The 25,186-nt window shown below is 41.7% G+C and overlaps 1 protein-coding gene across 1 annotated transcript; it reads left to right on the forward strand.

Moving 5' to 3' along the window:
- The first annotated feature begins 4,278 nt into the window (after positions 1-4,278).
- Positions 4,279-23,909, forward strand: LOC306935295 (integrin beta-2-like). Its single transcript, XM_079518273.1, has 17 exons — positions 4,279-4,349; positions 4,597-4,648; positions 5,733-5,830; positions 8,269-8,470; positions 9,090-9,260; positions 10,443-10,684; positions 11,432-11,590; positions 12,217-12,312; positions 12,450-12,539; positions 13,083-13,220; positions 14,140-14,327; positions 16,444-16,578; positions 17,225-17,328; positions 18,011-18,233; positions 19,327-19,550; positions 20,137-20,303; positions 23,247-23,909. Exons 2-17 carry the CDS (start codon positions 4,600-4,602, stop codon positions 23,319-23,321), a joined length of 2,361 nt encoding a protein of 786 aa, XP_079374399.1. The 5' UTR covers positions 4,279-4,349; positions 4,597-4,599; the 3' UTR covers positions 23,322-23,909.
- The last annotated feature ends 1,277 nt before the right edge of the window (positions 23,910-25,186 follow it).

A 25,186-nucleotide genomic window follows, 5' to 3' on the forward strand; every position in this document is an offset into this window, starting at 1 on the left:
ATTAGTCCTCTGTCTCAGCCGTTCACACCCTTTTTCAGCTCGAGTCCAGAGTGACTGAGACCCACAAGAGAAATGTGGTGTCTCCCCACATGACGAACCACACTAGAGAAATGTGGTGTCTCCCCACATGACGAACCACACTTGTCGGACAGAAACCTCTTATCTCCATATTTAAGCATGTTTTTTCCCCGTAAATTAACGTCCCGCTTGAACATATATACTATACAGCACCACACAAAAGCATCAAAAGTAGAAGATCCACAAGCTTGAAACGCATGTTTGAATTTGAAGCTATGGTTTTGGACATGAGGTAACCTTCATACTTACAACAATACATTATGAAGCCCTGCATGTACAACGGGGCCTCAAGCCAAGTTTAGGCTGGTCTGGTGCATCTCAGGAGCAGGACTGGTATATAGTGGAAGGAAGGCACTGGAGCAGACTCACAATTAAAGCCCTTTATTCACAGCTAGGGTGCAGGTAAAAGAGTTGCAATACTTTATTGACATGTAAGATATGTTCCTTCCACTTTATGAAGCCTTATTTTTTCACAACGCATTGCTTTTGCAACACGTTGTGAACTTTAAGTTGTACATTTGCTATTTACACTATTTACTAGTTGAACAAGTTTTTAAATGTTTGTATTTTCCTTGCAAAATGTTTTGGGGTTTGTCTTCGCCGTCTTAATTGTTCTACGGCGAGGACGCGCATGGAATCTTAGGTGTGCCCAGAGTGACCCTTTGTCCATCCCTGTTCTCCTCTGCCTTCTGCTCATCCCTCCTCTGCACATGTCCAAACCATAGACTGTAAAAAATAGTCCAAACAATAGACATAGAAAGGTAGACGCCTCTTCCGGCTCTGGGGCGAATGCTCTCAAGTGAGGGCAAGCTTCTGTGTTGGTGCTCAAGGAACGTAATGGAAGGAAGGGACGTCGCCATCTGACTCAATTGTCCATTTGCAGACCGCGGCCATGTTTCCATCAGAGTTTGGAAGCACTCGTTTTCAGTAAAGCAGTGTCTGCCTCTCGCATTATGTGCTAATTCAAAACAGGTGGTACACAGGGCAGTTGAGTGATATCTAACGAGCACTTCCAAACTCCAGGACTTTGAAAAAGAATCACCTGCAAAGGACACAAAGTAGCTCATAACATGTATACAGTGGATTTTTATAAAACAAACACTTTGAGGATAGAAAGAGAATAATTCAAGCTTTCCGTACAGCTGCAATGTTGGTGAGTTTGACGTTGTTTAATACAATCAGATAGGACTTTTTTGTTTGGATGAATGGGCTGCCTATGGAAGTTGCACCTAGGTAGCACCTTGCCATTAACTTATATGGTAAGATGGCCGCAGTCTGCATGGAGAATGGGAGCCAGGCCTGGACTGGCCACTTGAAGTACAGGGCAAATGCCCAGTGGGCCGCCCAATGAGTGGGCCGCCCCCACTTGCTTTAATATTATTTTTACATGGATGTTTTTCAGTAAAAGTGGTGGTATTAAGGTTTGTTTGAGTGTGCCTCGACAGAGCGGGGCTGTAGAGTTTCTGCCATCTGCTTGCTGGTTGTGGTGGGGCGGTCTGGGCCAAATTTCAGGGCCGAATTCTTGACCCAGTCCAGCCCTGCCGGTAAGTTAGTTAAATGTCTAAATTCACTGTGCCGAGTCACAGTCATTGAATTGGGCCATTACTATGTTTGACCGCTAGATGGCGGCCTAAGACCATATAATGCAGCAGTGTGTGTTAACCAGGCAGACTCGGCAGAGAGCCTGTACCCTATACGGTTACGTTTGCTGTTATGAATATTCACTGGTTCAATGTGTTTAATTCACATTATAATTATTATGCTGTTCATTTTTGTTATGTTATTTTATGACAATTAATGTCATTTTATGTTAATTCATCTGGTATTGTAATAACATAGGCTATATGCCTATGTTTAGTTTCTAGAACATCACGTCTGTTGAGTGAGGTTAGTTCTGGAAAAAAAAGTCCCAGTGTCACCATTCCCCGTTCTAATCAAGCAGACATCTGAGGGCAAATGCAAATCCAATAATCACAAATTATGTGAGATATACTTAGTAAAAAGGCTTTGTTTTCTCTAAAAGTATTTGTATATCTAGGCTACATTTCATCGTGCCATCATATATTTCTATATATTATTTAGTGATGGTAGATTAATCGGCAAACATATCGGTATCGGCCGATTTTAGTTGTTTTTAGATTAATCGGCATCGGTTTGATTAATCAATCAAACCGATTAATTAATCGGTCCGATTAATCGGTCTGTCTTTACAGATAAACATGCCCAAAGTAACAGCTTGAACAGATCTACAAGCTCACAATATTAAATATAAGGTATTAAAGTTAAATATGACTTGCCTAAGACATATAAATGTACTCTTAACCTCTTAAACCCCAGGGGGGTCCAGGGGGGAAAATGAAAAAACATCGGAGTTGGAACCGGAGACCAATTGGGTAAGCAAAGCAAAGTTCTTTGTTTACCCAGGGAACTGGACTAAGCTTGAGATGCTTGTTTACAGCCACACCCTGCTCATAGAACATTTCATGGTAGGGGTTCAATGCCTTGCTCAAGGGCACTTCAGCGGTGGTAATTTTAACGTGCCAGTCCGGGGATTCGAACTGGCGACCTTCCGGTATCAAGACCGCTCCACAAACCGTTCGGCCACCGCTGCCCTGCCCTGGGTCTCCATTTACCCGCTGAGAGCTGTTCATGAGGTGGACAGCCGCTGCCCACGCCGGCGGGGGCAATGGGGCTCAAGAGGTTTGTGTCACAAACCGTCCCACTTGAATACAATTAAACAAATGTAATGTTTTTACTACAAAATAATGCAAGTCTTAATTATTGATTTATTGAAATATTTGTAATTAAATCATGTCAACTGGAGAGGAGGCATATGAAAAGCAATACAATCTAACTCGTTTAGATGCGTCTCCGCTCGTCTAAACCGGTGGTAGGCCTAATATTGAAAGGCAATGAACAGAACCACAGCAAGGAAAGGACAAGACAGACTCACAAGAGCAGGGACGTGCAGAGAGTGTTAGAGGGGCAGGGGCTAAAATCCCGTAAGAGGGCACTCTTGGGACAAAAATAGCGAAAATAGCAGATCTACAAGTTCACAACGCGTCGCACTGCAATGCTTGGAAAGGCATGGAAAGGAGTTCCATTTGCATTTCTTTCACTATATTAAATGCTGCATTCGTGGTCTGGAAAGGGCGGTTGTTTTACAGACGGGTAAAAGGGCAGGGGCTGAAGCCCCCTTTGATGTCTATGTGTGCACGTCCCTGCACAAGAGTACCACAAGCTGAGACCCACAAGCTGAATGGTGTCAATGGCAAGAAATGATCAAAACACAAGGCATCACAATACTTCCAAGTATGCATAATACACTATATTGGTGAATGTACACAAGAGCCTATGTAGACTTCAGAGAGCCACTACAAAAAGTCCACAACAAGACTAGTAGAGTATAAGACGATGCTTTATCACCTCTAGAAAGTGGAAGTGTGACCGCAGCTGCAAGCCCAAATATCTGAGAAGAAGAAACTTAAGTTGTGTTGTGTTGTGTTGTGTGAAATGTATGTATGGTCAGTTGGAGCATAGCCAAGCGGTATAGCCTCGGCACCTAGCTTTTATCTTTTCGTTCGTATCCGGCCAGTTTGCCAATTTATTGTTCTTAAAAGTCCTTAAAGTTTCACTTTAGAAATGTGCAGATACTACCAGGCCCGCGGGAAGTACTTTACACTCGCAGGGGCTGAGCGTCTAGTAGGGGGTGCGCGCGCGTAGCGCGCCGCAAAAATGCGCGTGCACGCGCATCATGCACGCGCATTTTAGCGCATTTTCACGCGCAAACGTGGCCTTTACTTTCCCTCTCCACACGCAAGTTATATGAACGAACTGACACAGGCAATTAACCAGGATAAGGTGCCAATACTGTGATACAGCATATTTATTTATCTTTTTTTTTTCTTCCCCTCCTGTTCGAGGGGGGGCTGTGCCTAGGGGGAGGGGGTGCTACAGCCCCCCCAGCACCCCTACTTCCCTCAGCCATGGATACTACATGTTTACTGTTGAGTGATTTTTGCACATTAAAACCCATTTTTTGGCGGGAACCCATTCCCGCCATTCCCAAACATTATTTGGGGACCCCCAGGGGGGTCCCGACCCCCAGTTTAGGAACCACTGAACTATTATGACAGAGACAGAGCACATTACACACAAGATACAAGGAGGGGTGGAACAGGCCAGGGTACTTCCTGAATCCTGTCTTTCTATCTGTGGTGGATTTTCTAACTGTCACAAACGCCGCAGGGTTACGTTGATGAATATCTTTTGTAAGTATGCTTTGTATTATTTGTTTGTGTTAAATATAAAAAATGTAATACATGTTATTTATTATTATAGCATACAGATGCTACAGTAGGTCCATTGTTGGTTGATCTTGTATCATACTGTACAGATTATTATTTTGATAGTAGGCTAGATTGTTTAGGGCGGCGAACATTAAAGTATGTGTACATTTAAAAGGGAATATAAATGATGCGTACATAATGGGATCTAACACAAATACTTTTTGAATAGGAAATGGAGAGATGCATTTTCTTCCTTGTGCTCCTGCTAATGGGTAGAGAGGGTAAGTCAAGATTCATTTCCTCCGCATTAGTTATGGTATATATACAAAACTTTACTTTAAACTTGTGCTGCGGTTACTTTGTGTACAACTGGTGTGTGCTGCAGTGTTGTTGTTTTTTTTGTTTTAGTCATAGTCTCTTGAATGGGTTTCATTTAGTTTTAGTCACATTTTAGTCACCTGGAATGTTTTAGTGTTAGTCTAGTTTTAGTCGACTAAATATCATAGGATTTTAGTCGACTAGATCTACAGGTGATTTAGTCGACTGAATTGTATTTTGGCGGGCCTTGATGCCGTCGTAATGACTGTTTTAACACTTGCTGAAAATAGCCGATCTACAAGATCTGCTATTTTCAGCATGCAACCAAGACGTGTAAAATGACTTAACACTGGATCTCTTGTCCACTAGTCCCAATTCTTAAGTCATAGTTGTAGTCACCATGGCTTAGTTTTCATTTAGTTTCCATTTAGTTTTCGTCAGTGAAAAAAGGTAGTCGACGAACATTTTTCGTCATAGTTTTAGTCGAAAAAGGCAGTGGCTGAATAACAAATGTATCTTATGCCCAGATTAGTCTAGCCTATAGGCTACAGTATGATTTTTTCCACAGTCAACACATGTGTGAAAACCTTGCTTTTCATAATATTAGGCATTCAAATCTGCATTATTTGTATAGCATTTTGCTGTGACAAAAAGCATCATATATCAAAATGATCTTGGACATCAAACAGAGTTTCAAAATGTCTAAATGAACCTTTATGGCACAGTTAGTAAAATGCATTAGGAATCTACAGCAGCATCCCAAGTTTTGTCAGAATTGGGCCAGCAGTTACCAACATGGACAAGATAACAATTAACATATTACACTAGACAGCCGATTGACTCTTTTAAAACCCATTTAGACCTGAGAACGACTCTACAAATGTCTTCTAAATCCTGACAGTTTTCTGAAAAACCTCTGTTTCTATGTCAGTTGTGCTCAAACTATTCATGTCAAGGAAATCATTAGAAATCATATAAAACAAAGATAACCATGGCTCATCAGATCTTTAATACAAAGTGTTTTGTGTCTTCTGTTTGTTGTTGTAGGGTCTTGCCAAGATGAGGAAATATGCTCTAAGACAGCGATAAACTCCTGTGGTGACTGTATCAGTTCTGGGAGATACTGTGTGTGGTGCAAACAACCGGTGAGTTAAAAATACATTACGACGCATGTGGCCTCATGAAGCAACATTTTCTTCTGTATTTTCTGTTCAGAGAATAAATATCTCTGTCGGGAGGAAACCTCATAACTCCAAAATGTTCATTTTTCAGGAAATGAAAAATATAAATTTTTCAGGAAATTAAGAAAACCTTATGTTTTTAAAACAAAGCAATACAGCCTCATCAAAGTTGGTGTTGTAACTTTATATATTGTCAATGACTTCCATGAGAGGGGGAGAGTTGGTGGAGTTAGTTGCTTTAGCAGACATTTTGAGGGTCCAATGGAGTTAAGAGGTTTTGTCCAAAGCACTTTTTACTACTTTCCATTGGTTCAATATTTTCTAAACAACACACAGACGTAAAGGGTGTTCAATACCACTGTTTTATGCAACAACAAAAACATCAAAAACCTCAAAAATTGAGTTTTGGGGTTTCCTCCCGACAGCAATGATTATGAAAAAGGAAGAATAAGTTAACATTCAAGATCTGCTGTTATGTGTGCTGAATGGTGAATCCCACTAGATCATGAAATGGAGAAGCATGACCATTGATTTGACAGTTGACAGTTGCCATAAGTAACGCCCACCAAACAGTATGAGGGCATTTATTTGGCCACAACAAGACCACAAAATGGAAAGATCATCATGACCAAAAAATGCAGTATTAGAAGAACTTCACCAGTTAAAGCTCCACAGTGTATAACTTACCCCAGATCTGAACCCCGGTCTCCTGTGCATGGAGTGTTAGAGAGGGCTGAAATCCCGTAAGAGGGCACTTTTGGACAAAAACTGCGGAAATAGCAGATCTACAAGCTCACAACGCGTCGCAGCGCGACGCGTTGAGAGCTTGTAGATCGGCTAATTTCAGGGTGCAACCCAGCACTCTTTAGCTAGTGGAGATGCGGTGTAACGACATGGATTTCTACACAAATTTGTTCAACGCAAAATGCTGCGTTCAAGTTCAGGAGACTTCGGGGAAAAAAGCAATTCTCCCGAATGCTGCCTAACGGCATGGCAAGGAAAGGAGTGGCATTTGCATTACTTTCACTATTAGTAAATGTTGCATTTGTGGTCTGGAAAGGGCAGTTGTTTTACAGACGGGTAAAAGGGCAGGGGCTGAAGCCCCCTCCTGTGCAAATACTGAACCTTTCACCACTAAGCTATTTGAGCTTGCCTGCTTGCTCTGGGGACAAATTCAACTTCTATCAAACCAGACACAAAATGGTGTCAAAAGTCATGTCCAACCTATAGACACAACAGAAGAGCAGGGAGACAATCGTACAAGTTTTAACCTACAGTATAGCCTTCCATACAGATTGGACAAAATACAGAAATATTCACAAAAGAATAACTTAAATAAGCTTTAAATAAACTTAAACAAAGTTAAAGCGTATGTCTGTTTTGACTATTACTCTTCATGTGACCACCGCGCTCTGACTTTAGGTGCGTTACCCGTTCAAATCATATCAAATAAATAACGGTAAAGGGTCGCACACACCAAGACTGCAGTTCAATCATTTATTCTTGCATTTTGAACAGGAGACAAACGTTTCGGCTATCCAGCCTTCATCAGTGTGTGGCTGCAGGACCCATTACTGTTTATGTTTATTTGATATGTTTTGAATATTAGAAATGTCACTCTTATTCTTATTATTTATTTAAAATGAGGTTGTGATTTGTGGGAAGCTTGTTGCACTAAAGAATTTGACCCACTTTCGCCGCATACCATCGTAGACTTCTAATGTGACAATAAACTTAAGTGGAAGTTGATGTGTTTTTTCAGCACATCAGTAACGACATCACTGCAGGGAAACAAAAAACCCGGAAATGGCAAAACGGTGACATTTCGTAATGTGTAAATGCTGTGTCAGAAGGACACAGTAAAACAGAACCAAAAAAACTAAGACGCCCTGAGGGCGAGAAGCGTAGGGCGAGGTCGCGTGCACGCATCCGCCTGGGTGGCGGCAGACTGCTGGGCGAGGTCGCGTGCACGCATCCGCCTGGGTGGCGGCAGACTGCTGGGCGAGCACTGGCCGCGGCGATTTGGCATGGGGGGGTCAGATCAATATATGGAATCAATTCTCTACTGGCCTGGCCATATATGGAGCCTGTCTTGAGTGTACATGGGTTTTATCAGGTCAGATCAACATATGGAATGTCAGAACCCAAAGATGTAATAATCCAGTACACATAAAACCATAAAACCATGCGTGTGCGTCCCCCCCCAGAAAAAGGGAGAAGCAGTTAATGTGGTTAAATGCATTGTGCGATTGATTGATTGATTGATTGATTGATTGATTGATTGATTGACTAATGTATTGACCGTTTGCAAAAAAAAAGAGCACAGGGAAGTATACAGTGTGTGTAGACCAGACCTAACTATAATAATACTTCTTCTTTGTATATTTTGCCATTGTTGTCAGGATTTCACCCAGCAAGGGGAACAGGACGCGGCCCGCTGTGACACCAGGAGCCAGCTAGAGACGAAGGGCTGCAGACCGGACCAGATCATATCGCCCGTGAGCAACGTCTCAGTGGTGGAGGACGCTCCTCTGTCCGAGTCCTTCAGTCAACGGGGGTCCGTTCAGCTCTCGCCGCAGGAAATCAATCTCAAACTGAGACCTGGTCAGCACTAGTTGTTTTTGGCATGCTATGGCATTTTGATTTTAGTTTTAGTCTTTTTAATAGTTTTTCTTGTCTTAGTGTCGTAAGATTTTAGTCGACTAAATCTACGGCTGATTTAGTCGACTGAAATGTGTTTCGTCGGGCCTTGATGCCGTCGTAATGACACTTGTAATTACACTTGCTGAAAATAGCCGATCTACAAGCTCACAACGTGTCGTGCTGCGACACGTTGTGAGCTTGTAGATCGGCTATTTTCACCATGCAAACAAGTGTAAAATTACTTATACTGGATCTCTTGTCCACTAGTCCCTTCCTAACATTTTAGTGTAGTTTTCCTTTTTGACGAAATTGTCAATATACTTAGTCTTAGTTTCAGTCATCATAGCTTAGTTTTCATTTAGTTTCCATTAAACATTTTTCGTCTTAGTTTCAGTCGACGAAATCAACACTGCTGGTCAGTGGAAGCAGAATTGACATGAAGTTGAACAGTAGAGAACAAGCGTTATCTTGATTATTGTCTGAATTATGCTTTGTGACATATATAAGGTCTTGTGTCTGGAATCATGTGTTTTGGAATTATTGTTCCATTCGTGTCAACTGTTTTTTTCTCTTTCTATAGGGCTGCCAACCACATTTACTGTGCGTTTTAAAAGAGTAGAGGGTTTTCCAGTTGATCTCTATTACCTGATGGACCTGTCCAACTCCATGAAAGACGACTTGCAAAATGTCAAAAACCTTGGACAAAACCTTTTTAAGGCTTTGAATGATATCACTCCTCATGCTAAAATAGGTGAGCCAAGGATGTACTAGCGCTACCAACAAACAAACACATTTTGTGGGAAAACAGTGAACCTTTCATGAAACCAGTGGTGGAAAATAACTTAAGTACTTTTACTTAAGCACTGTACTTAAGTACAATTTTGAGGTATTTGTACTTTACTTGAGTATTTCCAATTTCCAATACTTTTACTTCTACTCCACTACATCTCAGAGACAAAATTTGTACTTTTACTCCACTACAACTATTTGAAAACTTTAGTTACTAGTTACTTTGGAAAACATACATTAACCACTTCAACCCTATAATTTCGGCCATTTGAAAATAGCCGATCTACAAGCTCACAATGCTTCGCAACACGACGCATTGTGAGCTTGTAGATCTGCTATTTTCAATAGATTTTGTACACATTTTGAACTTGTGAAATGGCACATTCTGCACAATGAGTACCGTTTCAATACATTTTCAATTCCGTACTTTTACTTGCAGTATTGGTACCTTTACTTAAAGGACAACTTTAGTTTTTTTCAACCAAGGTTCATGTTTTAGGTTGTTATTAAAGAAACTAAAAGATGAGTGTTTTTTCAGGGATTTTAGCTGTTTTTGACAGGGGGCGGGGGCATTCGAGCATGGGGCTAAATATGTATTTTTTTACAACATTTTATAGCGATTTCTTTTTTAATTATTTACTATAGTCCTAATAAACCCCAGGAAATTTCATCTGGCCACAAAACATCACGAGATCTACTGAATGTGTCAAACTGACATTGAGCCTATGACACACAGTGTGGCTTCCCCCCAGTAGGTTACCTTCAAATTCAGTAGATCCTGTGATTTATTTGTGGCCAGATGTAATTTCCTGGGGTTTATTAGGACTATAGTAAATAATTAAAAAATAAATCTCCATAATATTTTGTCAAAAAAATTAAAATACATATTTAGCCCCATGCTCGAATGCCCCCGCCCCCCTGTAAAAACAGCTAAAATCCCTAAAACGAAAGAAAGCAGCAAATGAAAAAAAAATAACACTCATCTTTTACTTTCTCTAATAACATCCTAAAACATGAACCTTGGTTGAAAAAAACTAAAGTTGTCCTTTAAGTAAAACAATTGATTACTTTTTCCACCACTGCATGAAACAAACAACTGAATATTTAGAGGGGGTAAATAACGGTTATGTCATGGACACTGCAGGATTCGGCGCTTTCGTGGATAAGACGGTGCTGCCCTTCACCAACACCAACAAGGACAAACTGCAATGGCCGTGTGAAGAGAGAGACCAATACTGTCAGAAAGCCTTCGGCTACAGGCATGTCGTCAGCATAACGTCGGATTCAGAGAAGTTCAAGAACGAGGTGGAAAAGCAGAACATCTCTGGGAACCTGGACTCCCCCGAAGGGAGTCTCGACGCCATGATGCAAGCTGCCGTCTGCGTGGTAAGAGCACACCTGCTAATAATGAAGGGATAATAATAACATATTCCTTTAAACTTGTGTTATTGCAGTGGTTCCCAAACCCTTTCATGTCAAGGACCCCCAAATTGACACTAATTAGCCATGCGGACCCCCATTTGAAGAGATATAGCCCTAGATCTTGCGTCACCCCTTATCCCTATAACCTATTTGCCATTTTGTACTATTTTAAAACATTTTCAAATAGTACGGATAGCCGATCTGCAAGCTAACAACGTGTCGATGTAGATTGGCTAGTTGAACTATTTTTAAATGTTTTAAAATAGTCAAAAATGGCAAAAAAGTTTAGGGATAAGGGGTAAGGGGTGGCGCAAGATGGAGCCCCATTCTCCCCATAAGAGAAGATTTGTATGGTTCTAGCAGTGTTTCTCAACCCGTTTAATTTCAAGGACCCCCCCCCCCCCCCAGTTTGACATGCATATTAATCTACAGACCCCCATTTAAAGGCATTTCTATCTCTAGGACCGCCAATTTATATTGTAAAAATCAATGTTAATTTAACTCGGAGAGTGTACAAATGTACATTTGTACACTCTCAAGGTTACAGACCCATAAGGGTCCATTTGGTTCCAAACTATCATTTAGCTGGGGACCCCCTGGAACTCCCTCAAGGACCCCTGGGGGTCCCCGGACCCCACTTTGGGAACCACTGTGTTATAGTGTTTAATATCAAATGAAGTTGCTCCCAAACATGTTGTTGTTGTTGTTCAGAACGAGATAGGTTGGAGGAACAGCAGCACGAGGCTGATTGTGCTTACCACTGACGATGCGTTTCACATGGCGGGGGATGGTAAACTGGCCGGTATACTGGAGCCCAATGACGAGGAATGTCATTTGGTAAACGGTCTTTATGAAAAGAGTAATGAAATGGTATGTGTTGGCATTTCAATTCGTTTCTTTTTTAATTTTTATTTTCATTTGTGTTTTGCCTAGTATTCTTACAGTGAGTGTATACCCCAAACACATAACTGACTTTGTTTAGTTAAACAATCGACCTTGCTTAACCCATTTAGACCTGAGGACGATTCTACAAATGTCTTCTAAATCCTGACAGTTTTCTGAAAAAAAACCCATGTTTCTATGTCAGTGGTTCTCAATATTTCATGTCAAGGACCCCAAAAATATATGTAATTGGCCACCGACCCCCATCTGGAAATATGTTGTTCCAGGGACCCCCCCAGAAGCAAAGATTTGAGTTAAAAACATTCGCTCTGAAATATTATATATTCAAAGATTTGCGCCACATTTTCACGATTTAAAAAAAATAGCTCGTAGCGCGGCACTCAGTGTCTCTTTGCTGCATGTCTCTCCCCATGTCAGCCTACTGTCTATCCCTTCATAAAAAATATAAAATAAAGGCGAAAGCCACAACAAAAACCATTAAAGAAAAAGAAACACAGAGGTCATTATTTATAATCTGCTGAAGTGTAAAGTATAGAACAGGATGTCCCAGCTATTTAATTTGTGTGAGTGTTTAATCAAACGTCTCTTTGCAGGACTACCCATCTGTTGGTCAATTAGCTACACAACTGGAAAGAAATAACATTCAGCCCATCTTTGCTGTGACAAAAGAAATGGAGAAAGTCTACACGGTAAATACGTTTTAACTTTGTGTCTATACTTGTTTGTTTGTTTGTCAGTTTCACACACTTTGCTTTGTTGTATCATTTATTATTGGATACCGTTACGATGTTATTGTAATGGACCTTTTTTTCATCTCTTATCACAGGAACTCAGTAAAATGATTCCGAAGTCGGTGGTAGGAGTTCTGTCAGACAATTCTGATAATGTCGTTGAACTGATCAAAGACGCCTACAACGTGAGTTTTAAAATCTTCCTTAATTGCCCTGATAGCATGTTTGATCATTTTCGCGTTTGGGTAAAAATCGTGACGCTCCTTGGCTTGGGAGATTGACAAGCTTTTGTACTTTAGTACAGTGTAGTTATATTTCACTTTTCATCGTCTACTCCGGCCATTGTGAACACGCCAGACAGTTTTTAAGTTGCTTGATTGAGTATTTAGATATTTTACATTAATTTAAGCTGCCCCGCCCCCCTTCCCATACAAACCCATTGTAACTTCAAACTCCTTGTAATGAATCTATTGCAAACTTTTGTAATAGATTCCTTACAAAAACCCGCCCGTGGTTCTAGCGACCGATATTGTCCTTCTAAAACGTGAAAGTCCAAAATAAACCGTGCGCTACTGCGTTCTGCCTTCCTGCGTGGTGATTGGTGAAGCAGTGAATAGGGGCGCCATTTACTCAAACCCGAAAAGATATCCATGCATGCTCGCCTCTCGTCTCCGCATTCTTCTGTTGGTTTAACATCCAGCCATGCTTTGTGTGTCTACCGTTGGTAGAGCTTGTCCTCCAAAGTTATTCTGAAGCACGACGATCTCCCTAAGGGCGTGAAGGTCACCTACACCCCTATTTGTCCTCATCCAGGACCCCCGGGTGACACCACAGGGGTCTGTGAGAAAGTGGGTGTGGCAAAGGAGGTACGTTTTGAACACATTTTGGTTACACACAAATGTACGTGTGTGCGCATATGCCCGCACGCACGCACGCACGCACGCACGCACGCACGCACGCACGCACGCACGCACGCACGCACGCACGCACGCACACGGGACATGCTGAACAGATGCTGTAAATATACATAGATGGCAGAGATGCACCCCACAAAGTTAATATTACACAGTATGAGTATGACGTCACATTAACAATTGAAGTATTGTTCTGTTACCCTGTAGGCAATAGCTAGCAAACTAATCATTGGAGATTGGAGTATAATTCACTATCCTAACCTATTCATAATTTATTATTAATGAATTTAGTGACATAGACCATATCTCCTGAAGAACTAATAATTACACTATAAGTGTGGGTCCTTTAGAATAACCATTAATTAATTACTCATTATATCAACATTAGCTCATCTAAATATTGGGCGTTATATCTGGGCGGAATAGTAACTAATTACATTAATTACATTAAATAGCTGATTTACAATAGCCGATCTACAAGCTCACAACGCGCCGCGCTGCGACGCGTTGTGAGCTTGTAGATTGGCTATTTTCAGCAAGTGTAAAAATCAGTCATTACGACGGCATCAAGGCCAGCCAAAATACATTTTAGTCGACTAAATCTACGGTTGATTTAGTCGACTAAAATCTTATGATAAGATATGAGTCTTATCATATTCAGTCGACTAAAACTAAACTAAACACCAAGACATTCCTGGTGACTAAAATGTGACTAAAACGAAAGGAAAACTATTCAAAAGACTATGACTAAAACTAAAAAAATCTAAATTTGCTGCCAAAAACATCACTCGTATCAGTCACGGAATGAAGATAATAATTCACTGTCTGAACCCTTCCACCCCCCCCCCCCCCCCCCCCCCCCACCCCCCAGATTTCCTTTGATGTCACTGTGACTGCAGACAGCTGTATGGAGAAGCCCTCCATTTTCTACATCAGCCCACAGGGCATCGAGGACAAGCTGAAGGTGACCATCTCGACGCACTGTGACTGTGACTGCAATGACCGTCCTGACACCACCGGCTGCAACGGCAACGGCCGGCTCACCTGTGGCACATGCAGGTAAGCCACGAGGAGATGTCGTGATGGGTGCATTGGGAGAGCTTATTTACTGTTTCTCACCTGTGGCACATGCAGGCTGCAGTGTTGTTTTTGGCAGCAACATTTGATTTTAGTCATAGTCGTTTGAATAGTTTTAATTTAGTCTTAGTAACATTTTAGTCACCTGGAATGTTTTAGTGTTAGTCTAGTTTTAGTCGACTAAATATCGTAAGATGCTAGTCGACTAAATCTACAGTTGATTGATTTAGTCGAAAAAAATGTATTTTGTCGGGCCTTGATGCCGTCGTAATGACTGATTTTACACTTGCTGAAAATAGCAGATCTACAAGCTCACAACGCGTCGCGCTGCGACACGTTGTGAGCTTGTAGATCGGCTATTTTCAGCATGCAACCAAGTGTAAAATGACTATAGTGGATCTCTTGTCCACTAGTCCCTTCGTAATATTTTAGTCTAGTTTTTATTTGTTGACGAAATTGTCAATATATTTAGTCTTAGTTTTAGTCATCATAGCTTAGTTTTCATTTAGTTTCCATTTAGTTTTCGTCAGTGAAAAAAGGTAGTCGACGGACATTTTTCGCCTTAGTTTTAGTCGATGAAATCAACACTGCATGCAAGTAAGCCATGAGGAGACGTCGTGGGTGCATGGCAGGGCTTTACTGTTGTTCATAATCGTTCAAGTAACATTTGTAGAGCAGGGGTGCCCAAAAGGTAGATCGCGATCTACCAGTAAGATCACAGGCTGTGCAAGTAGACCACATGACATGCTCCTAAAATATATAATATAATAAACAACTATTTTTATTAATTCACTTGAATTAAGGTGACTTGATCGATTGACATAAAAACGACCTGTCAGCTCAAACCCACAAAACAATACATTGTTTTCAAGAGCGTTGCAGACAAACATTACAAAGTTTATAAAAACCTACCAATTCCATTTTGCCCTTCTATGTCCCATTCTATGTGTGTTTGTCTTATATCCAATGCCTCAGGTAACTGTTTAAAACTATTTTCAGTAATGGGATAGGGCATTAAGCAACTAGTCGACTAGTTTACTAGTCGACTAGTAAATCCACTAGTCGACCCTGTTGGTACTAGTTGACTAGTTGATAAGAAAAAAAAAGTAAAAAAAGGCCTCAAGATCAGGTAGATTATAGTTATAGTCACCAATGTACACAGTTTTTAATATTACAAATATTGAAATATTGTAATAGTGAAATATTTATTTCACTTTTTCTTTTACACAATAGGTAGTTAAACAACTAGTCGACTAGTCGACTAGGTAACTAGTCAACTAGTTAAAAGGACTAGAAGTGAATGCCCTATAATGGGATAATATTTTTTGGGGTGGGTATAGATCTTGTTGAGCTGGTCAGTTTAAAAGTAGCTCTCGAGTCAAAAAAGTGTGGGCACCCCTGTTGTAGAGTATTGTCTGTATTGCAGAGTAGCCCTGAAGCCTACCCAGAAGCCTAATATCTCCTTTGTCCAGTTAAGAGATATTACGGTATAAATATATGGTTTATTCTGAAATATCCATCTGACAAGATACCACAATGTTTCGGATGCATTCAAAATGAATTGACCAATACAAATCACAGGGACTTTTATTTTGGAGTGTCTAAATGCCACAATTTTTGTATTTTTCCAGTTTGTGTCTATGAGGTGACAGTACTTCATTAGACACCCTGGAGTTGTTTTTATGTGCAATGGTATATTAACTTTGTATTTAGGGTTTCTTCCTGGAGGCTGAACCCTTGACAGTCAAAATGTCAATGAAATAAACAGTAATATAGTGACATCACACTATCAGCCCCTCCCCTAACCCCTCCCCCTTTATCATACAACTACAGCTGTGGGTGCGGCTTAAGTTCAGGTGGATCACCACACATCACCACCCACCAGGCAAACCAGGCATACTCAATGAACTGGTGGGCGTGCCCACATAAAAACAACATTTTAACAAATACTGTACACTTTTTTGAAAATAATCTTCCTCCTTATATAACAGTAAGACCTGATGATCATGTTTTCGGGTGGAAAAACTCCATCTTTAAGTCTATATGTATTATTTTGACATTTCAGTCGCTCGCTCCAATACATATGTTCTGTCTGCAGTTGTGACGGCGGCTGGGTGGGGCAGAAGTGCGAGTGCGCGATTGGAGACAAGGACGAGAGCGCCATGAAGGCGCCTTGCCGGAAGAACGGCTCGCTCACCGAGTGCGAGGGCCGTGGAGACTGTCAGTGCGGCAGGTACATATACGTCTCTAAATGTTATGATGAATTGAAAACCACATATTACACACATAAAGACCCCCCTTTTTTGCAAAAAGGGTAAAGTTTCCCTTTAACAGTTTTTGTATTTAGTTGTGCTTGAAATGTACTGTAATTCTACAAGCAGTTAAAGGACCACTTCACCACTTTTCAACATTTCTTCATATAATTGGTTCTCACTAATGTTCATGATAAAACACCACCATTTTTTCCTACTCAGTCTGTGTCTCATAGGAGGGCTTTGGGCAGTTCGGACACCCGTCCACCAGTGACATCCTCATTAGGCAGATTTTTTTTTAAACAAGATTTGTTTTAAAATATATTTAGATTTGTATTATCGTGAGAACGATGGCTTCAACTTTTGCATTGCAACTTTTCAGGAAAAGAAAGCCTGCCGTTTCTATTAGCTTGGATTCACATCGATGATGTCACTGGTGGGCGGGTTTCTGAACTGCCCACAGCCTTCCTATAAGACACAGACTGAGTAGGAAAGAATTGTGGTATTTTATCATGAACATTAGTTAGGACCAATTATAGGAAGAGAAGTTGAAAAGTGGTGAAGTGGTCCTTTAATAAATACTTCAATCAATCAATCAATCAATCAATCAATCAATCAATCAAAAAGGTGCCTGTGCCACCACCTGGAGCAAGGCGGAAGCAGCTACCACGGTGCCCACTGCGAATGTGACGACGAACACTGCGAGAAGTTCCAGAATAGACTCTGTGGAGGTACGTGTACTGTAGTGCCTGACAGTGGTGGAAAAAGTACTCAATTGTTTTACTTAAGTAAAAGTATACCAATACTGGAATTTAGAACTACTTCGTTACAAGTAAAAGTACGGAATTGAAAATGTACTTGAGTAAAAGTACAAAAGTATCTGCATCAAAATGTACTATAAAGTACTGAAAGTAAAAGTACTCATTGTGCAGAATGTCCCATTTCACAAGTTCAAAATGTGTACAAAATCTATTGAAAATAGCAGATCTACAAGCTCACAATGCGTCGCAACGCATTGTGAGCGGGCCTTGATGCCGTCGTAATGAGTGTTTTTACACTTACTGAAAATAGCTGATCTACAAGCTCACAACGCGTCGCGTTGCGACACATTGTGAGCTTGTAGATCAGCTATTTTCAGCATGCAACCAAGTGTAAAATGACTTATACTGGATCTCTTGTCTACTATAGTCCCCTCGTAACATTTTAGTCTAGTTTTTATTTGTTGACGAAATTGTCAATATATTCAGTCTTATAGTTTTAGTCATCGTAGCTTAGTTTTCATTTAGTTTCCACTCGTTTTTGTCAGTGAAAAAAAGGTAGTCGACGAACATTTTTCGTCTTAGTTTTAGTCGACGAAAACAACACTGATGCAGGACACCAATACTGATTCTGCCCGTCCTTCTCCTCTTTAAGGGAACGGCAAGTGTGGCTGTGGCATTTGCAGTTGCAATGAAGGATGGGAGGGCTCGGCCTGTCACTGTGCAAAGTCTGACGCGGACTGTCGCACCCCTGGCACCACCTCCGTGTGCAGCGGCAGAGGCCAATGCGAGTGTGGCCGGTGCAAGTGTGACAGCGGATACCAGCCACCCTTCTGCATAGAATGTGACAGCTGTGACGATTACTGTGTGACCAACAAGTAAGAAGGGGTGGAGTGTCACAGATCTTTTTTTTTTCTTTTTTACAAAGTCTTTAACACTCAAAAGTAGTATACAAAATGTACAAATAGGCTACCGTCTACCTTACAAGCTATTGCTGCTCTGGATGGGGACACATCATACACAAATGTATTATAGCACTAAAAGTGGTTCTTTGGTGGCTCATAATCACAGAGGAAGATATTTTGGTGCTATATAGCAGTGGTTCCCAAACCTTTTCATGTCAAGGACCCCCAAATTGACACTAAATGCCCCGCGGACCCCCATTTGAAAAGATATGCCAGGGACCCCCATAAGAGAAGATTTGTATGGCTCTAGCAGTGATTTTCAACCCGTTTAATTTCGAGGACCCCCAGTTTGACATGCATTAGTCTACGCACCCCCATTTAACGGCATTTCTATCTCTGGGACCCCCAATTTGTATTGTAAAATCAATGTTATTTTAACTCTGAGAGTGTACAAATGGAACCAAATGGACCCGTTTGGGGTCCATTTAGTTCCTAACTATCATTTAGCTGGGTCCCCCCCTGTAACTCCCTCAGGTACCCCTGGGGGTCCCCGGACCCCACTTTGGGAACCACTGCTATATAGCACCTATCTTAAAGCGTTATAGGACTTTTGTCAAATGTTGTCAAAGCTTTTCTTGTTGACATTTTTTCCGATTATTCTATTCTATGATTATTCTATCAATTTACAATTTTACAATTTAGGCATTTAGCAGACGCTCTTAATCCAGAGCGATTTACATTAAGCAATAACCAAAGCATGACACATCACATATATAAAAAGTAGTTATCATGAATCATGCGTAAACTAAGAACAGTGGAGTATCTATGTAAACTATACATACTATACTATATAATATATTATACATGTGTACTATAAGGTGCTATGACTACATAAAATGCAATTCTAGAGCTGTCTACGTAACAAGCTATAAATTTGTTTAAAATACTATCTGTCTAAATGTCAATTACTCTTGACATTTTGTGGGGTGCATTAATTAAGCCAGGCCTTGCATGTTGAGTTGCACATCGAACTTGTCCGATACGATGTCAATCTTTTCTTTTTCAGAGACTGCATTGAGTGTCTGGCTTACGACAACGGCCCCTTGAAGAAAACCTGCGCAGACTCGTGCACAAGCGTCGAGCACAGAGAGGTGACCGAATTCACGCTAACAAAGAGATGCAAACAGAAGGACTCCAAGAACTGCTGGATGTTTTACAGTATCGAACAACTGGACAGTGAGAACGGAACAGCTAGATACAGGGCTGAGGTCAAACCTATTGAGACCAGAGGTAAATACGACTTTTTTTATACTTGTTGTTGTTAACACTCAGGATTTAAGAGGGTGGACCCTCTTGTAAACAAGTGTAGTGCTTTATTGGGTCGTCCACTCGCAGTTGGGTTTTGTATTGAGTTGCGCTTGAAATGTACTGTAATTCTGCAAACTGTTAATAAATACTTCAATCAATCAATCAATGCCCGTGTCCATAATTTTGGACATGGCAGCTGAACTTTTTCAGAAAATATATATATTTTTGAAAGAATTGCAAAATGTTAAAACATTTGCAGATCTACAAGCTGGGATATTTTCACTATTCTTCGGACAAATAAGTATTTTAGGGCTTGTGGTTAAATTGCACCTATAGTCTCGCATGGCCAGACTGTTGCCTACATATTTTTTTTTACAGTCTATGCCATAGAGTTATGAACTGTTGCCCCCCACAATTTTTAAATGTTTCCAGTCATACATTCTGAGATTGTGGAATAGTTGTCTGACTACGCGAGACTATATATATTGCACCTAAAACTACAGTATTACAGACTTACATACAAGCCCATGATGAACCATTTTTCTTTATATTCATCGCCATTTTCTAGAATGTCCCGTGTTGCCAAACTTCGCCCTCATCATCTTGGGCGCCGTTGTGGGCGTGGCTGTCATCGGCCTCTTCATACTGGTGCTGGCCAAAGTACTCATCACCCTAAACGACCGCAGGGAGTTCAAGAAGTTCGTAAACGAGAGCAGGAATGTCAAGTGGGCAGAGGTGAAACTTTACTATTATATCATCATCAACATATCATACTATAATTAAGCCAATGTCTGTCTGTCTGTCTGTCTGAATGAATTAATGTGTGTCAGAAACACTGCCGTAGCTCCTCACTGCCTGCACCAATCGCTCCCACTTTTCACACAGGCATTGACCATAATAATATGGAGGTCTTAACGAAGCCCTTTTTCCAATTTAACAAATTATAAATTAATAATGAATTTATTAGTGAATTAAAAACGCACCCAGGGCGCAGTACCCCCAGCGGCCACAAGGGGAGGGGGGCAATATCTCACAACGGGTAAGGAGCTAGTAAATATAATATATAAAAAAGAAATATGGAAAACAAAATAGCCGATCTACAAGCTCACAATGTGTCCGATCTACAGGCTCACGATGTGTGTCGCGATGGGACACATTGTGAGCTTGTAGATCTGCTATTTTCAAAAGATTTGTGTACATTGTATACATTTGACAACTTGTGAAATTTCGACTTTCTACTTGAAGTACTTTTTGATATCAATACTTTTGTACTTTTACTGTGAAGTACATTTTTTTAACAGTAAGCCTCACTCAGACCTTTAAAACATTGATGCATGCTTGTTGTATGAATGTTGTGTAGTGTCATGGCCGCCCCAATGTTTTTCCAATGGAAGTCACATGGCTTGTAGTCCACATTTTGGACTACAAGCTGTTGTATGGCTTTCGGCTGTGTTTCAACTGCGCCCCTCCCCCTCATACAACACAAATGTTGTGTCAAACCATGTGACTCCCATTGAAAATGCATTGGGGCGGCCATGACACTACACAACATTCATCCAACAAGCATACAGCAATGCAGTAAAGGTCTGAGTGAGGCCTAAGCTATTTCTACATTGCAGCATTGATACTTTTACTTAAGTCAAATATTTTAGTACTTTTTCCACCATGGCCACCATTGCTATAGTGGTACTGCTGCTAGTTTTTTCTAAAATGTTCTAAAATAGTCAATCTATACAAGCTCACAACACGTTGCGTCGCGACACGTTGTGTGAATTATTTTTGAATAGATGAAGTTTAAAATTGTATTATTATTATTACTGTGAAAACCAAGTACAATGGCGAATAGAAAAAAAAAATTGTAGTTTGGATGCTACAGTAAGTTAAAACCCATTTTGGGCGGGAACCCCTTTTGGTGTTAGCATTATGTTATGCTTTAGCTATTGAAAAATATCAGATCTACAAGCTCATAGCGCGCCACCGAGTGGCGCGCTACGAGCTTGTAGGTCTGCTATTTTTTGAAAAATCGAAGAACGACTGACATAGAAACATACATCAGGATGTAGAAGACATTTTTAGAATCTGATCTCAGGTCAAAATGGGTTAACCAATTTTGCTGGGAACCCCCTGGAGCCCCCCCCTCAAGGACCCCCTGGAGCCCCCCTCAAGGACCCCCTGGAGCCCCCCTCAAGGACCCCCTGGAGCCCCCCCTCAAGGACTCCCTGGAGCCCCCCTCAAGGACCCCCTGGAGCCCCCCCCTCAAGGACCCCCTGGAGCCCCCCTCAAGGACCCCCTGGAGCCCCCCTCAAGGAGCCCCTGGAGCCCCCCTCAAGGACCCCCTGGAGCCCCCCTCAAGGACCCCCTGGAGCCCCCCCCCTCAAGGACCCCCTGGAGCCCCCCTCAAGGACCCCCTGGAGCCCCCCCCTCAAGGACCCCCTGGAGCCCCCCTCAAGGACCCCCTGGAGCCCCCCCTCAAGGACCCCCTGGAGCCCCCCTCAAGGACCCCCTGGAGCCCCCCCGTCAAGGACCCCCTGGAGCCCCCCTCAAGGACCCCCTGGAGCCCCCCTCAAGGACCCCCTGGAGCCCCCCCGTCAAGGACCCCCTGGAGCCCCCCGTCAAGGACCCCCTGGAGCCCCCCCCGTCAAGGACCCCCTGGAGCCCCCCTCAAGGACCCCCTGGAGCCCCCCCGTCAAGGACCCCGTGGAGCCCCCCTCAAGGACCCCCTGGAGCCCCCCTCAAGGACCCCCTGGAGCCCCCCCGTCAAGGACCCCCTGGCGCCCCCCTCAAGGACCCCCTGGAGCCCCCCTCAAGGACCCCCTGGAGCCCCCCCGTCAAGGACCTCTGTGGTTCCACGGAACCCACTTTGAGAATCACTGCCTTACAATGGCCTCCTATGTCCTACTACTACTGTATATCTCTGCTGTCCGGAGGAAACCTCATAACTCCAAAATGTTCATTTTTCAGGAAATAAAGAAAACCATATATTATATCATATATAACAAAGCAATACAGCCTCATCAAAGTTGGTGTTGTAACTTTATATATTGTCAATGACTTCCACGAGAGGGGGAGAGGTGGTGGAGTTAGTTGCTTTAGCAGACAGTTTGAGGGTCCAATGGAGTTAAGAGGTTTTGTCTAAAGCACTTTTTACTACTTTCCATTGGTTCAATATGTTTGAAACAACACACAGACGTAAAGGGTGTTCAATAGCACTGATTTATGGCAAAATATCAAAAACCTCAAAAATGTTTTCAGAATGGGTACATTTCACATGAAAGCACAACTCAATACAAAGGCTGTTACTGTGGACGTGGACGACACACTGATAAAGCATTATACACCTGCTTACAACAGGGTCCACCCTTTTCAATTCATCATAACATTTTGAGACGTACAAATATACAAAAAGAACAGGAAATCATGCATGGAGGTCAAAAGGGAAAAGAAACATACCGTATACAGTAAGGAGGAAAGGGGGTGGGATTCAGATTTTACGGGGGCCAGTTTCGAATTGCAGCCGTCCGTCCGTAGGTGCCCTTTGAGAGCAGTTTTGAAGGAGTCAAGGGACTTGCATGTCTTAATGGCTGTTGTATAGGGCATTCCACAACATCATGTATAGCCATTCTCCCCCTATGTAGCATGTATAGGGAAACTAACGGGAGGATTTTTGTCCCTCAACAGGATGCAAACCCGATGTTTGTGAAAGCCACCATCACCACGGAAAACCCCATGTTCACTGGAGGAGACGGAGAGTGAGCACTGCCCTGCACACACAGCCAAACTATACTGGACTACGGTGGTTCTCAATATCTTTCACTTCCAGGACACCCTGTTTGATATGCATTAGGACCATATGCAGACCGCGGCCATCTTACCATATAAGTTAATGACAAGGTGCTAACAAGGTGCAACTTCCATTGGCAGCCCATTCATCCAAACAGAAAAGTCCTATCTGATTGTATTACACAACGTCAAACTCACCAACATTGCAGCTGTACGAAAAGCTTGAATTATATTCTCTTTCTATCATCAAAGTGTTTGTTTCATAACAATTCACTGTAGACATATTATGAGCTACTTTCTGTCCTTGCAGGTGATTCTTTTGCAGTTTGGAAGTGCTCGTTAGATATCACTCAACTCCCCTGCGTACCACCTGTTTTGAATTTGCACATAATGCAGGAGGCAGTGGGATGTTGCTTTACTGGAAACGAGTGCTTCCAAACTATGATGGTAAGATGGCCGCGGTCTGCAAATGGTCAATAGACATTAATTTGATTAAAAGAATATATATGTCAGCGACTCCAATCTACACTGTAACATCTTCTGTGTTTATTGAACTCTGAGAGTGGACAAATGGAACCAAATGGACCCTTACAGGTGCATTTGGTTCCATTTGTCCACTCTCGCTGTACTGTACATGTAATGTGGAGGGGAAGGAACTGGAATATTGTTGCACTTTAATTCATGTCTTTAACATGGCAACGATTTACATTTACTCAGGTACATACTGTAAGTATCTTTTAGAATAAATTGTACTTTAGTTTTAATGCAACATAATTTTCACTTTTACTCAAGTATATTTATGAAGAAATGTTTTTCAACTTCCATTGTTTAAACGATTTGGCTTGCAGTTTTACCCATGTTTTATTCTTCAGAGACTATAGAAATAGTGTTATATTTTAGATTCAGACGACCCTTAATTGACCTATAGCTAAGCCCCTCCTCAAACTGCTATGGTCCAATCACAGCTAACCATAACGTGGGTTAGACAAACCTCTCCACCAATAGTTTTCCTATAATGATAAAACATTGTTTTAAAAAAGAAATGCCACGCACATACTTTTTCCAGTGCATACGGCAGACCTTGTTGACGGATTTGGGAGAGATTTTGAAGGTCTGGTGCCAAAAATGAACCAGTATTAGTGTAAAATCCATGATATTTACATTGGAATGAATGAGCTCGGCTGGAAAGTGTCCAAGTGGGAGAGGCTTAAAGGTGAATTGAAATCTGTCTTTTTTTTGGTTTTTACCACCATGTTGTCTATATGAGACCACCTATAGTCATACAGGTGAGAGCTGATTTGCCAAATACTTCTTCTATATCTGTACACATTCACAGTCAGGTTCCTTCTGGTAATTGTCAACACTGACAGTACAACTTTTAAATTTGAAACCAAGTTCTTCCCATCATCCGCCATTTCAGATTATGGGTGTAATTTCATGCAGGACAAAAACTATGTTAAAATGTCCCTGTAGTCTGGCCTATATTGGCAAAATATAATGTAGGAGTGCCATTCGGAACCAGTATCTGTCCGTTTCAATCAAAGTAACCAGTGTCTCTACCCTCAACTTAAGTACTTTGGGATCGAGGTGGTTATTAATGTTCTCGCTGAGGATGTGCCATTGACAAGAGAACAGTTCTGCATTTTGTCTTGGCACACTTCTGCATTTTGTTGTGGAGGATTTCAGCATCACACCATTCTGCCTATGATGCTGTGCGCTGTGGATTCTTAGACGCTATTGGGAACATCATGGTTGCCTCACTTTTTGAGTGGTGTAAACCACTCCTACAACTGGCTTTGTTAGTGCAGAAAAAATGAGCATGGTTGCTATGTTCACCC

This window comes from Electrona antarctica (assembly GCF_951216825.1).
Source record: "Electrona antarctica genome assembly, chromosome: 13".
NCBI classification, from domain to species: Eukaryota; Metazoa; Chordata; class Actinopteri; order Myctophiformes; family Myctophidae; genus Electrona; species Electrona antarctica.